Genomic DNA, 13,240 nt, shown 5'->3' on the forward strand with positions numbered 1-13,240 from the left:
CCTACCTACCTACCTACCTACCTACCTACCTACCTACCTCCCGCCCTCCCAACCTACCTCCCTCCCTCCCTCCCTACCTACCTCCCTCCCTACCTACCTACCCACCCACCTACCTACTTGCCTCCCTACCTACCTACTTAGTTACCTACCTATCTACCCACTTACTGACTTACCTACTGACTTACCTGCCTACCTACCTACCCACCCACCTATCAAAAGTCTGTAAGGTCCTGTGTCGGCTTGTCATTAGTGTTCTTGAGTAGTTGAGGGGCAGCCAATATTTGCAAATGCCTTCTCTCTAACGATCGCGGGGGAGATTCTCTCAAAACGGCCACTTTATTTCCTTGGGATTGCCAGTATGAGTAACGTTGACGAACTGATGGTCGACTTTGTAAAGGAGCTGGGAGGTCAGGGTTCAAGGACACCGGATGTTTCGATGGCCCCCAGGACATCATGTTCGGGGTATACTACAACTCAACGTGTGTCAAGGTCACTGCTTGCAAGTTCTAGTCACTGGCATCTGTGGTGGAGTGAATAGGTGGTGTACCGTTGCTTGCCGGGGACCTGAGTTCGATTCCTGAGTGGGGAGAAATATTTATCACGTATCTCGGTTTTTGTGCTGGGATCTTGTATCCCTTATTATAGCCTAATCTTGGTTGGCCTTGACAGGTAGGGTTCGGAAGCCGGCCTCCTAAATTGTGTGATGGGGGAGTAATAAAACACCTGTAAAAAAAGTCGTTGAACTGTTTCCGCCATGTGCAATAGAACTGATGACCCTCCACCGTCCTCTTCTGTCGTCCTCGTTTGGTTGTCCACATTCAGCGGGTGGTTTGTGGGCGCCACTACTTCTTTTCTTTCCTTCTGTTGTCTTTGTTGAAGACCTATATCTTATTTCCCTGCGCTAAATTTTTTTCTTCTGTTTTTGTACTTTTTCAATTCTCTTTTAACCAAATTTTAGAGACTTGCACTACTATCTTTGTGTTGGAAGAAAAAGTCACAGTGTCTCGTCTCATCAAATAAGGATTTTATCATTGCCTTTGTGGACGTGGCAACGTTCTGTGGGTCCCCCCCCCCCCCCCCCCACCCTTTTCAAAGCCAGATTTCAGTGTCCATGTTGAATTTTGTGGCGGATAACATTTTACAGAGGAGAAATTGAAGTTAACGTCCAGTCAATAAAAAGTTAAAAAGTGCAATTGCTTTTGGAATTAATAACTTTTTTTTTTCTGAACCATTTTGCAGATTTTCGTTAATTTGATAACCCACGCATTGCACTTTTGCTTGATGCACCGATTTATGATTCTTCTTTCACCATTTTGATGACTCAATTTGTTTTGGCTCACATGGTTTCATGTTGCCTTATTTTGTCACTAGCTGGGTACCCGTTCGATGAATGGACTCAAAAGAATCGACCGTTAAGTCATTGTGGAACTTGTGCGCACTGCTTGTGAACGCATGCCTCACTTGATTACTATTGTGTCGTAGACCCAAGATTAGACCTAAACGAAACTAATGAAAAACTGAAAATTAAACTACAGTAACTTCAGACTCCTTAATATAACTGTACACCTTTTGAATGATTCTGAACCACTGTTAATTTTTTCAAATTCGAAAGTTAAGTGTTTCAGAAGTTTTAGGCAACCAAATTGAGGAACTTTCACAAATATAATATGTATATATAGATATCAATGGGGAAATGTTCGTCACAGAGTTCAGGACAGATGATTTCCTCCAACAGATTTATTATTGCGAGAAGATCAGAATTGCCAAATTCAGAATAAGACTATTCAATTTGCTTTGAAATACTGATTCGATATCAATAGTATCAGTCAGTCTGAAACAGAATCAATATAATAGAACAGGGAAGAGCACATTATGATAATGGCAGTCTGAGGAGATTCTGCAAATATGTGGTGCAAAATCTCTTCCCAAGACAATGACAGCCATGCTGTCTGTGACATATTCACAACATAAAGTAGTGGTTCCCTTGATGTACCTGCGATTCTCTCATTCTTTTTACTTCTTTAAAGATAAAAGTTTTGCAAATTTGTGTTTTTGATTTGTGTATTAGGCCTGTAGTTCGAAATATGCCACAGCCTAGTCTGTCAGATATATATATATATATATATATATATATATATATATATATATATATATATATATATATATATATATATATATATATATATATATGTATAAATATATATATATATATATATATATATATATATGTGTGTGTGTGTGTGTCCACTACGTCCTTAGAAGTGTCAATGTGTCGTGGGCGGTATTCGACCTTGTGTCCTTGGTAAAGGCGCTTTACAGGAATCTTCCTCACTTAGCCCAGGTGAATATATAATAATATATTATGTGTCCACTACGTCCTTACAGTGTCAATGTGTCATTATCTTGTCCAGGGTTCCCCCGACAGCCAGCTGAGCATGGGTCCCCTCAAGATGGCTGCCATGAACGGGCTGACTCTCTCCAGATCTATGGTTCTCTCGCTCATGAACGACGACAGTCGGGCGCCAAAGGACGACAGGGTAAGTGCTCTGTGACCGATGTGGGAGCAGGTCGCGACCTCAGTGCTCTCTTGTCCTATCCATTTTTTTTAACAGTGAAAATATGACTTCTTCTTATGCTCACTCTTTGTTATGAACTGTTTTCTCAGTTTAAAAAAAAGAAAGATTCGACAAGAAAGCAGATAAGTGGTTGGCAGGTGCTCTGGTGTGGTTTGCTCCTTCTTCCTATCAAACATCTATCGTCCTCATCTCCCCTTCTTCTTTTTTATGTTTGTTACTCTCTTGTAACACCTCTAATCTTCTGGCGCTCATATGACCTTATGCAGTTGTGATCGCTGTAAAACATCTACTCAAACTAAAACTAAACAAGTTCAAAATAAGGAATAACCCCCACCCCCTATAGGTGAGGTGAGAAGTGGTCTTTTGAACACGGGATTGGATTACTTGGATCCAGAGCTAGAATTATAGCTGGTGGCACATGTCCTTAGCTGCTCATCTCTCCTTTCCGGCGTCCACCCCAGGGTCTTCCTGCTAATTGTCTCCATGAGGAGCTAGTTTGAGACACGCCTGACCACTCCTCGGAGCTTCTTCTTTCCTATCAAACATCTATCGTCCTTATCTCCCCTCCTTCTTTTTTTGTGTTTGTTACTCTCTTGTAGCACCTCTAATCTTCTGGCGCTCATATGACCTTACAGCAGTTGCGAGTGCCGTAAAACCTCTACTAAAACTAAACTCCTCGGAGCAATCTTTTTTCCCTGTGCCCCGCACACACTTTTCTTTTATTGTGCTGAGTGTTGGAGTCTGTCTCCTGTGGTGATTGTCTTCGGTAGATGGCTGTCAGACCAGGTTAGACTGTGCTTGTCAGATGAATTGACTTTGCCCCGGTTGCTGTATTTGTCTAGTTACTCTTTGAAATAAGATATAAGTATAAAGAGAGAAGTAAAATTATTTTAGCTCGGTATGTCGGTTCATTTCGTTAAAGAAAAACGTGAAATTGTGGGGCAGGAATTGTGAATTTGATGAGCTGAGTATGCTTTGATTTCCCCTGACTGTGGCTTGGGTGACATTTTTGGGGAAAGAAAGTGTTTTCTGAAACTTACGTTTACCATATGTGAAGGGTGCCGACAAAATGAGTTACTTCTCGGATTTGAGCCCTATGGAAATCGCTACATCACGCTTATAGGTGAAGATTTTACAATTTATAAGTATGAAGTAATATAAGGCATGTTTTACTTAAAGAATATGACCAATGGAAAATCTACAAATTTGACCCTAGTGTCGATTTGTGGCCAATATCTCCATTTGTGGATTGTGAGAAGTAACTCATTTTGTCAGCACGTCTCACATATATTCCTACTTCTGTGCCTAACAAAGGAAAATCATCGTCTTCCAACTCAATTTTGACACTAGAATATTTTCTTTTCCTCGCAGCGTCGCATGTTGGAGAGCAAAATCTCCGAAGGTCAAGTGTACGCCGAGTTTGAGCAAATACCAAAGAAGTCGACCAACAACGAGTGCAATGTGGCGCGAGCGCCGTACAACGCGACCAGGAACAGGTTCAAAGACGTCCAGCCCTATGACTACACGCGGGTCAAGCTCACGCCAAGGAAAGATAATCCCGACGGTTATATCAACGCCTCCCACATCAAAGTGAGTACTGGTGGATCTGCTCTGACGGACACTCCCCCCCCCCCAAACCAGGGCAGTGCTACTGACTCAACTTGTGTTTTGGCCATTCCCAAAGGGGGGATAGTAACATGTTCTTATGCGTAATAGAATTGTAAATGGGCTGATTTATCAATGTGATGCTCATACTGTGCCTGAACAACATGGGGAACTGCTGCTTTGTCTTTCCTCATCCTTCCTATCGTCATTTCTAGTCTACTTCTTGTGTGAACTGCTATTTCCAGGGTGCTTTGATAGTCGAAGCAGACTTTGTGCTGTTGAAGCTAGAGAGGTGAGCAGAGTAAGCCTGATTCCCTAAAATCACCTACATTAAAGATTAATAAATTATTTATTTTTTAAAGTTTCTTTGTGGGAGGTTGGCGGGTGCTCTGGTGTGGTTTGCTTCTTCTTTCCTATGAAACATCCGTCGTTCTTATCTACCCTTCTTCTTTTTTATGTTTGTTACTCTCTTGTAACGCCTGTAATATTCTGGCACTCATATGACCTTATGCAGTTGCGAGCACCGTAAAACCTCTCCTAACACTAAACAAAAAATTTCTTTCTCCAGCCTGAACTCCAAGCATGTGGTAATAAGATAATGACTGTGAAGAGACAACGATCGCAGGCTTTCACTGGAGGCTCGAGTTTGATTCCTGAGTTGGGAAAATTTGTATTTATATGAAAATCAAAACGTTTTGTTTTTTAATTTCAAGTTTCTTTGTCGAACCTGAACTCCAAGCATGTGGTAACAAAATAGTATCTGTGATGAGACAACGATCATACGGAAACCTTCACATACAATGGATACCAGGACATTGCGACGTCCACGGGAACGACCGAGCTGACGCCCTGGCCAACAAGGGAGGCCGCCTCGACCAGTCCAACACTCCAGTCAATCTCGCGTCAGTAAGCTCGTGCATCTCGCGTTACATCATTGCCCACGCATGGGAGAAAGCGCGAGTGCACGACTCCGTCGGGGGAAAGGTGCAGCCATCACCGGAGAGGGACAAAGAGAAGGACCTTACCGTCAGACAGAGAAGAGTGTTATCGCAGCTAAGATGCAACGCGAAGAGCCCCATCCTGCAGGCGTATCTCCTTACAATAGGCTCCGCTCCCAATGATTCCTGTCTGGCGTGTGGCGCAAGTCCTGACGACCTGCAGCACGCACTGTATGAGTGCCCGCGGGGGGAAGCACATCGAGGCAAAACGCGAGACCGGGTCCAGATGTACTCTGGGCGAGGCCACAAGAGGTTGCCTCTTACCTGTCTGCCTGCGGCAGACTGCTGCCATCCAAACGGAGGCCTGCCAGAGGAAGGAAGGAAGGAAGGCAACGATCTCAGTTTTTTCCCATGCTGAGAGTTCAGGTCCCCCACCCCCCCCAAAAAAAGCTGCCAAAAGCTAATTTGTGAAGTCACCCGCTGTTCAGAGCAGTTCATGTTGTTTTTGTCTACAGCTGACGGCGAACGAGAACAAGTGGCTATTTATAGCGACACAAGCCCCGCTAGAGAACACGGCCGTCGACTTCTGGCAGATGGTGTGGGAGAACCAGGTGGATGTGCTGGCCATGTTGACCCAGTTTCAGGTGAGTCGCGGAGCTGAGGATGTGGGCTTGTGCTACTGTTTACTGTTTAACCCTATCTGTACGCCTGGGCTCATTTTGTACCCCCGGGGTTGTATTCTTCACATGTTAGAATACTTCTAGTGCGAAGGTCTCTTTGAAACTTTCAGTATTTCTCAAAAAATCATTTCGACAGACTGCTATGCAAAGCGTACGGATCGGATTAACGAGTAAATTTCCTCTTTGGAAAGTGGTGGCTAAGAGTTCCCCACGTTGTGTGGATACGACAGTAAAACTTGACGTACGGAGAGGGTTAAACATTTTTTTGTGCATGGTTGAATTGGTAATTTTTGCAATTTCTAAAGAAATTCCGGAATGTAAGTCTCTCTTGAGATGTGTAAGGGGTGCTGTGGTATTGGAATCTAAACAGAGAATTTGTATTGCCTACTTGTAAATGCATGCCGCATCTGTGTATGTCTGTCAACTGTAGGTCATCTTGATTTTTTTTTGTTTGACTGCCCTGCTGTGTTCAGGTATTATTGATATATAACCTCTACTAAAACTAAAAACTAAACACCCACACCCATACCCCCCCCCCCCCCCCAGGAGCTGGGCAAGCCCAAGTGTTACACGTACTGGCCCCAGGAGCCGGGACCAGAACACAAACAGGTGTACGGGGAGGTGAGTCCGCCGGTTTGTAGATTAGGAGCCTGGGCAAAACAAGATTAGCTGTTTAGACACTAAGGTTTCATTGTTTGTTTAATTTTGTCACTTTTTGGGGGTTGGGTGGGGGTTTTGGGGTTGGTATGTATTTATGTAATATTTTATTGTGTGTTTTTATGTAATATTTTATTGTATGTTTTAAAAAAAATATTTATTGTATGTTGTTATGCAATATTTATTGTATGTTTTAATGTAATACTTTATCATATTTTATAGTGTGTTCTTTATATGTTTTATGTTTTACTGTATGTTTTTATGTATGCGGCTATGTATTATTTTGTTTTATGTTTACTGTGTTTTATTGTATGTTTTGTGTTTCTTATGGTTTAGTTTCCCCTTTGATGTAATTTTAGTATAGATTGTAAAAATACTTACAGCTCTTTGTGGCTTGATTATTTGTTTTCTGTCTTTTATTGTTCGTTTTCACATGATGTACTCTAAGTGTGTGTGTGTCAATTTTTCCATAATGTTCTCTGTGTGTGTGTGTCAGTTTTTACATGATGTTGTATCCGTGTGTGTGTGTGTGTCAGTTTTTCCATGATTTTACATGATGTTGTCTGTGTGTGTGTGTGTCAGTTTTTCCATGATTTTACATGATGTTGTCTGTGTGTGTGTGTGTCAGTTTTTCCATGATTTTCCATGATGTTGTCTGTGTGTGTGTGTGTCAGTTTTTCCATGATTTTACATGATGTTGTCTGTGTGTGTGTGTGTCAGTTTTTCCATGATTTTACATGATGTTCTCTCTGTGTGTGTGTCAGTTTGAGGTGGAGCTGCTGTTTACGGACGACTCGCTGTGCTACCTGACCAGCCGCATCCTGGTGCGCCAGGCGGGCAGTCGGAGGGAGCACCAGGTCTGGCACCTACAGTACACGGACTGGCCTGACCACGGGTGCCCCGAGGACACCTACGGATTCTTGGGTGAGTCGTCCGGGAGTGACGGGCGCGATGGGGACACAAGGGGGGGGAGTTACTGGTGCCACAGGGGGGGGGGGGGGGGGGGGTTCTTACCCAGGTGCGACCTCAGTGCTTTTTTGTCCTATCTCCATTTTTAATGACAGTGCAAAACAGTTCATAACAAAGAGTGAGCTTGAGAAGATGTCACATTTTCACTGTTAAAAAAACTGGAGATACGACAAAAGAGGACTGAGGTCGCGAAGGGCTGTCGCAACATGGATGTGTGCTATGTAAATATTTATGCAGTATTGTTATTATCATCATATTTACTATGTTCGTGGTTGGTTGGCGGGTGGTCTGGTGTGGTTTGCTCCTTCTTTCCTATCAAACATCTATCGTCATTATCTCTCCTCTTTTTTTGTGTGTGTGTGTTACTCTCTTGTAACACCTCTATTCTTCAGCACTTATGCGACCTTTTTGTGTTGCAAGTGCCGTAAAACTCTTACGAAAGCTAAAATATTTACTTTACAGTTGAACTTTCTTTTACTACGACCTGTACAGGACAAGCATCTGTACAGACGACCTCTTCCTGGGATGCAAACATAAATTAGATATTACTCTCAGCCTATCATATCAGTGTATGTTCTCAGATTTTTGTAATGATTGTGGGTGGCTGGGGGCAAGTGCAGTGGTGTGGTTTGCTCCTTCCTTCCTGTCAAACATCTATTGTCTTTATATTTCTTCCGTTTTTTGTAATACCTCTGATCTTTGGAACTTATATTACTTAATTCTGTTGCAAGTGCCGTAAAACTCCAACTTGAACTTTTGTAATGCCCCCCGCCCCCCCCTGAGTGGGTGGTTGGCGGGCGCTCTGGTGTGGTTTGCTCCTTCATTCCTATCAAACATCTATGGTCCTTATCACTCCTATTTCTTGTTTGTGTATGTTACTCTCTGGTAAACACATCATCTATTCTTCGGCACTTGTATGACCTTATTGTGTTGCAAGGGCAGTAAAACACTTACTAAAAAATATTTATTTAGTTACATCTGTCATCTTTATCTCCCCTCCTTTTTGGTAATACCTCTGATCTTTGGCACTTATATGATCTAATTATGTTGCAAGTGCCGCAAAACTCTAACTTAAACTTCTGTAATGTCGCCCCCCCCCCCCCCCCCCCCGCCCCCATGTATTAGTTATTAGCTGCTCCCACTCGTGCCATTCACAACTTAATTTTGCCCATCAGGTTTCCTCGATGAGATTGAGTCTGTGTCGCGGCTCGCGGAAACAGAGTCTGGCCGCGGGGAAAAGTCGCCGGTGGTTGTGCACTGCAGCGCGGGCGTCGGGCGTACCGGGGTGGTCATTCTCACCATGGTCATGAAGTGGTGTCTGGAACATAACCATGTGAGTTACAGGCGGAGTGTGTTGATTGTGTAATTTGTCTGTCTGTGTTTTTGGGCACAGTTCCTGGACCATAATCATGTGAGTTCGATGCGGAGGTGTGTCAGATGTGTGTTTTGTCTGAGTGTGTTGATTGTGTGTTTTGTCTGAAGTTGTTGTGTCTGTTTGCGTTTTAGTACACAGTTCTTCGAAAGAAAAAAACCCCATAGACAGCATTTATATATCATGAAGTGGTGTCTGGAACATTAATATATCGTGAAGTGGTGTCTGGAACATTTATATGTCATGAAGTGGTGTCTGGAACATAACCATGTGAGTTGTGTCGTGTTTGTCTGCGTTTGTGGGTGGTTGGTTGGCGGGTGCTCTGGTGTGGTTTGCTCCTTCTTTCTTTTCAAACTACTCTCATCTTTATCTCCCCTCCTTTTTTAAAATGTTTGTTACTCTCTAGTAACACCTCTAATCTTCGGCACTTATATGACCTTATTGTGTTGCAAGTGCCGTACAACTCTTACTTAAACTAAACTGTCTGCGTTTTAGCACACTGTTCTTTGAAAGAAAAAAAAAATTAGTAGCATTCTGAGTGTGTCAATTGTATTTTGTTTTTTGTGTTTTTTCTGAATGTGTCAATTGTGTGTTTTCTGTTTTGTGTTTTGTATTTTTTCTAAGTGTGTCAATTGTCTGTTTTGTGTTTTATATTTTTTCTCAGTGTGTCAATTATGTGTTTTATGTTTTGTGTTTTTTATTTTTTCTGAGTGTGTCAATTGTCTGTTTTATGTTTTTTCTGAGTGTGTCAATTGTCTGTTCTGTGTTTTGTCTGAATGTGTTGATTGTGTGGTTTGTCTGCCTGTGTTTTGGCACACAGTTCTGTGAAAGAAGAAAAACCCAATAATAAGTAGCCTCTATATTGTGAGTTTGAGTCCTGTAAGGAGCCTTGGGAAAGGACTTAACACAAACTTTGTAAACTTCATCCAGTTTGAAATGGGCAGCCTGCAATAGGCAGTGAAAGATTTTGTCACTGTGTTTGTGTTTTAGCGTTTGTAATCCACAGCTTGCACTGTATGCTTCCTGGGAAGCCGACACTGTTTCTGAGTGATGTTCTCGGGTCTCCTTTGTTTTAGTAAAGTTTTACGGTACTCGCAGCTGCATAAGGTCATATGAGTGCCGAGGGGTGGATGTCAACAGAGAAGTCTGAATGCGGAATCAGGCTTACTCTGCTCTCCTCTCTAGCCTCAAATGCACAAAGTCTGCTTCGACTATCAAGGCACCTCGGAAATAGCAGTTCACAAGAGAGTGACAAACATACAAAAGAAGTAGAGGAAAAATGACGATAGTAAGGATGAGGAAAGAAAAAGCTGCAGTTCTGGGGTGATGATAGTTGTAAAATGCACAAAGCGTTCTCATTCTGAACAGCGTGGATACACACTATATTATAAATGCAATTATTATTGCTATTTTATCTATGTGAGGCAGCGTGGTGAAATCAGGCGCTCAATAAAATAATCAAAGCGAAGGAACTGGCAATTTTCCACAGGTTTGTGGATTTTTATCGAATTTTCATTTTTTGGCTCAGCACCTTTCATGGCTGTTAAGAATACATTTCTGTTTGGATTTTACTTAAAAATGTTGATTGAAGGCACATTTTCAGTTTCCACTGACTCTCAAGTTGAGGAAATAACGCATCTTTGGCGGCCATTTTCTCACTAATTTTAACTCTGAAACCAAACGACCCCACCTCCTTTGATCAGTGCTTCCACTCTTCCGTATTTTTACGGAAATCCGTACTTTCTGCCAGTTCCGTACTTGTTCCTCCGTCATTATCTACTCCCTCCGTAAAACAAACTGCGACAGTGCAGGACTGCCGAATTTCCGTACCCGCCTTCGTATCGTCTTGTATAAGTTACGGATATTTACGGTATTTCTCTCGGCAACAAGTTAATGTTATAGAAACCTGCCAAATTGCGCATTTCCTGCAATCGGACATTATACCGCTATGTCCCAGTCCCATGCATTCATTGCGTGTTCGTCGGCAGTACTTTTTTTTTTACCTGCAGATGGATCAAAATCTGGTGAACCCTTTGTGCCAATTTCCTCCTTTCTGTCATTCACCCATTCCTTCTGTCTATCTTCGGATTGTTGCCGCGGCTGGAAAATCTGCGCGTTGATCAAGACTGATTTTGATCTTAGACAGAAAATTACTATCAGAAAGGAACTTTTCCCCCAAATTTTATCTAGATCTAGAGAAATTATCAATGCGAAGATTCTACGGCACGTGGACGCAATATAAGGGCCGCGATGAAAGAAATATATGCTTATACGGGCGTGCCCACTACGGATGGGATCAGCCGATTGCGCTGATCGCCCGACTCGGCCGAACAACCGTGTTTGCATTGAAACTGAAAACAAACACGTTTGTTTTTGAGGCGATCGATCGGCCAATCCCGTCCATAGTGAGCACCACGTATAAAATCAAGAATAATTCGAAGTGGTGTTCCGAGGTTGTGACAGGCGACTTTCATACATGAAAATTTAGAAAAAATGTGGGTATACGCTGCGCAACCGTATTTTGCAGGTACATCTATTCATTATTCCCAGGTTTGCCTACTGTCATTGGTGCGACTACAAATTAATTCAATTATAGTAGCAATGAAAGGGGAACCTGCTTTTAAACATTTCCAACATTGGAAAGATATGCTGGTGATGAAGTCGAACAAGACAAAATGTTGGTGAAAAAATAAATATTATGGGCTGTAGGAAATATCTTCAAACAGGCTCCCAAATGCCGTTTTCTACCCTCTAAAAGCACTAAATTTCAATTTAGGCCCCCAGACCCCCTGCAGAATTTTCCTTACTTTTCAGCTTCAGCTGGTGGAAGCACTGTTTGATCTCAAATATCTCGACTTCTATTCATGATGTAGGAGTATTTTTCCCACCCAATTATAAGACAACTGAACCAGCTTTAAGATGACACCAATAACTCCAAATGTTCAAAAATTGACGAGTGCCTGATTCCACCGTGTCGTGACACACTTTTTTTGTGTGTGTTCCAGAATGTTGACCTACCGAAAGCTCTGCTAGGGATACGGAACCAGAGGATGCACATGGTCCAGACGATGGGTCAGTACCGATTTATCCACGACACCCTCATCCAGTACCTCAAAAACACACGGCTCATCTGACCCCGCTGACCCCAGCCGACCCTTGCTGACCTCAGTGACCCTCGCTGACCCCTGCTGACCTCAGTGACCCTCGATGACCCTTGGCGACCTCGCTGATCTCTGTGACATCAGTGACCCTCGCTGACCCCTCCGACCTTTGTGACCTCGGCACAGGAAGAAAAAGAATTTGTGTTGGTTGGTCGACCCTTGCCTTAGAGACACACCCGTGTGTTCACCCGAGCCCGGCTCCTTACCAGACCTGTGTGTGTGTGCGTGCGTGTATGTGTGTGTGTGTGTGTTTGTACGTGTGTGTGTGTGTGTGCGTGCGTGTATGTGCGTGTGTGTATGTGTGTATTTGTGCATGTGTGTGTGTGTTTGGACATTATTTTTTGTTTTCTTTGTCAAGCCAAGAATGAGATTCCCCCACTATTTTTTTGAATACCTGAACAAACTTGCAATGAAATTGTTAAAGGTGTGTGCGCGTGTGTGTATGTGTGCGCGTGCCATTTTTCACCTTTCTGTTTTTGCTATGTTAACATGTGACCTTTGTTCTTGAGCAAATGTTGAACGTTTATGTAATTCCGATTTATTGATGTAAATACATGCACTTTAATATAATGTGAAAGGTTTTCAAATGTTTTTGATTTGTGACAGTTTGTGCTGATTTGGTAAATTCATCCGGAGCCCATCTGTGCAATGTAGGATTTTCTGCTCTACTGTTCTTAAAACTAAAGCAAAAAAGATCATGTTGCCCATTATATTCGTCATGTGAATAATATTTCAGTCATAATAGCCGTGTATTATTTTTGCAGTTAGTTTTTAATCATCGGGATGTCTTTTACACACTGTGGCATTGATTGGGCAAGGATTAGTTGTTTTTATACGAGACTCTCGGACTGTCCGCCATAAGGTCGTGAGGTGGAACAACCCCACACCACACCCCTACACACCCCTCCCCTCCCCGCACACACACACTCATACCCCCCACCCCCTCCCAGAATCCTTGGGAAAGGCACTTAATTAACATGAATTTTTGTTACTTCACTCATCAAATAGCAATGTATTATACTTTTTTCAGTTAGTTTTTATCGTCAGGCCGCTTCTCGGCCAATCATGAAGTCATGCCTGTGGCGGGGCAAAGGGTGAACGAGATAATGTTTGTTCCGTCATTCTTTAGCACGGCAATAATTTCTTGTTTATGAAAAATTGACTGACAGAGGCGGAGAGCAAAGTAGTGAGTATTTTTTTTGTTAGAGGTAAAAAATAAGAAAGTTGGAGAGCTTATGCAGTTGCGAGCGCCGTAAAACCTCTACTAAAACTAAAAAGTTGG

General features: G+C 42.7%; 1 protein-coding gene across 1 annotated transcript in view; it reads left to right on the plus strand.

Moving 5' to 3' along the window:
* The window catches only part of LOC101857347 (tyrosine-protein phosphatase non-receptor type 21), a gene marked incomplete in the record, with an annotated part of 37,267 nt that extends 24,732 nt beyond the window's left edge, over positions 1-12,535 (plus strand). Inside the window, 7 exon segments of the mRNA XM_013084644.2 lie at positions 2,412-2,537; positions 3,948-4,166; positions 5,635-5,763; positions 6,346-6,420; positions 7,221-7,380; positions 8,601-8,758; positions 11,803-12,535. Of these exon segments, the coding sequence (XP_012940098.1) occupies positions 2,412-2,537; positions 3,948-4,166; positions 5,635-5,763; positions 6,346-6,420; positions 7,221-7,380; positions 8,601-8,758; positions 11,803-11,931 (996 nt within the window).
* Between the last annotated feature and the right edge of the window lie 705 nt (positions 12,536-13,240).

The sequence above is a fragment of the Aplysia californica genome, unplaced genomic scaffold (assembly GCF_000002075.1).
Source record: "Aplysia californica isolate F4 #8 unplaced genomic scaffold, AplCal3.0 scaffold00307, whole genome shotgun sequence".
NCBI classification, from domain to species: domain Eukaryota; kingdom Metazoa; phylum Mollusca; class Gastropoda; order Aplysiida; family Aplysiidae; genus Aplysia; species Aplysia californica.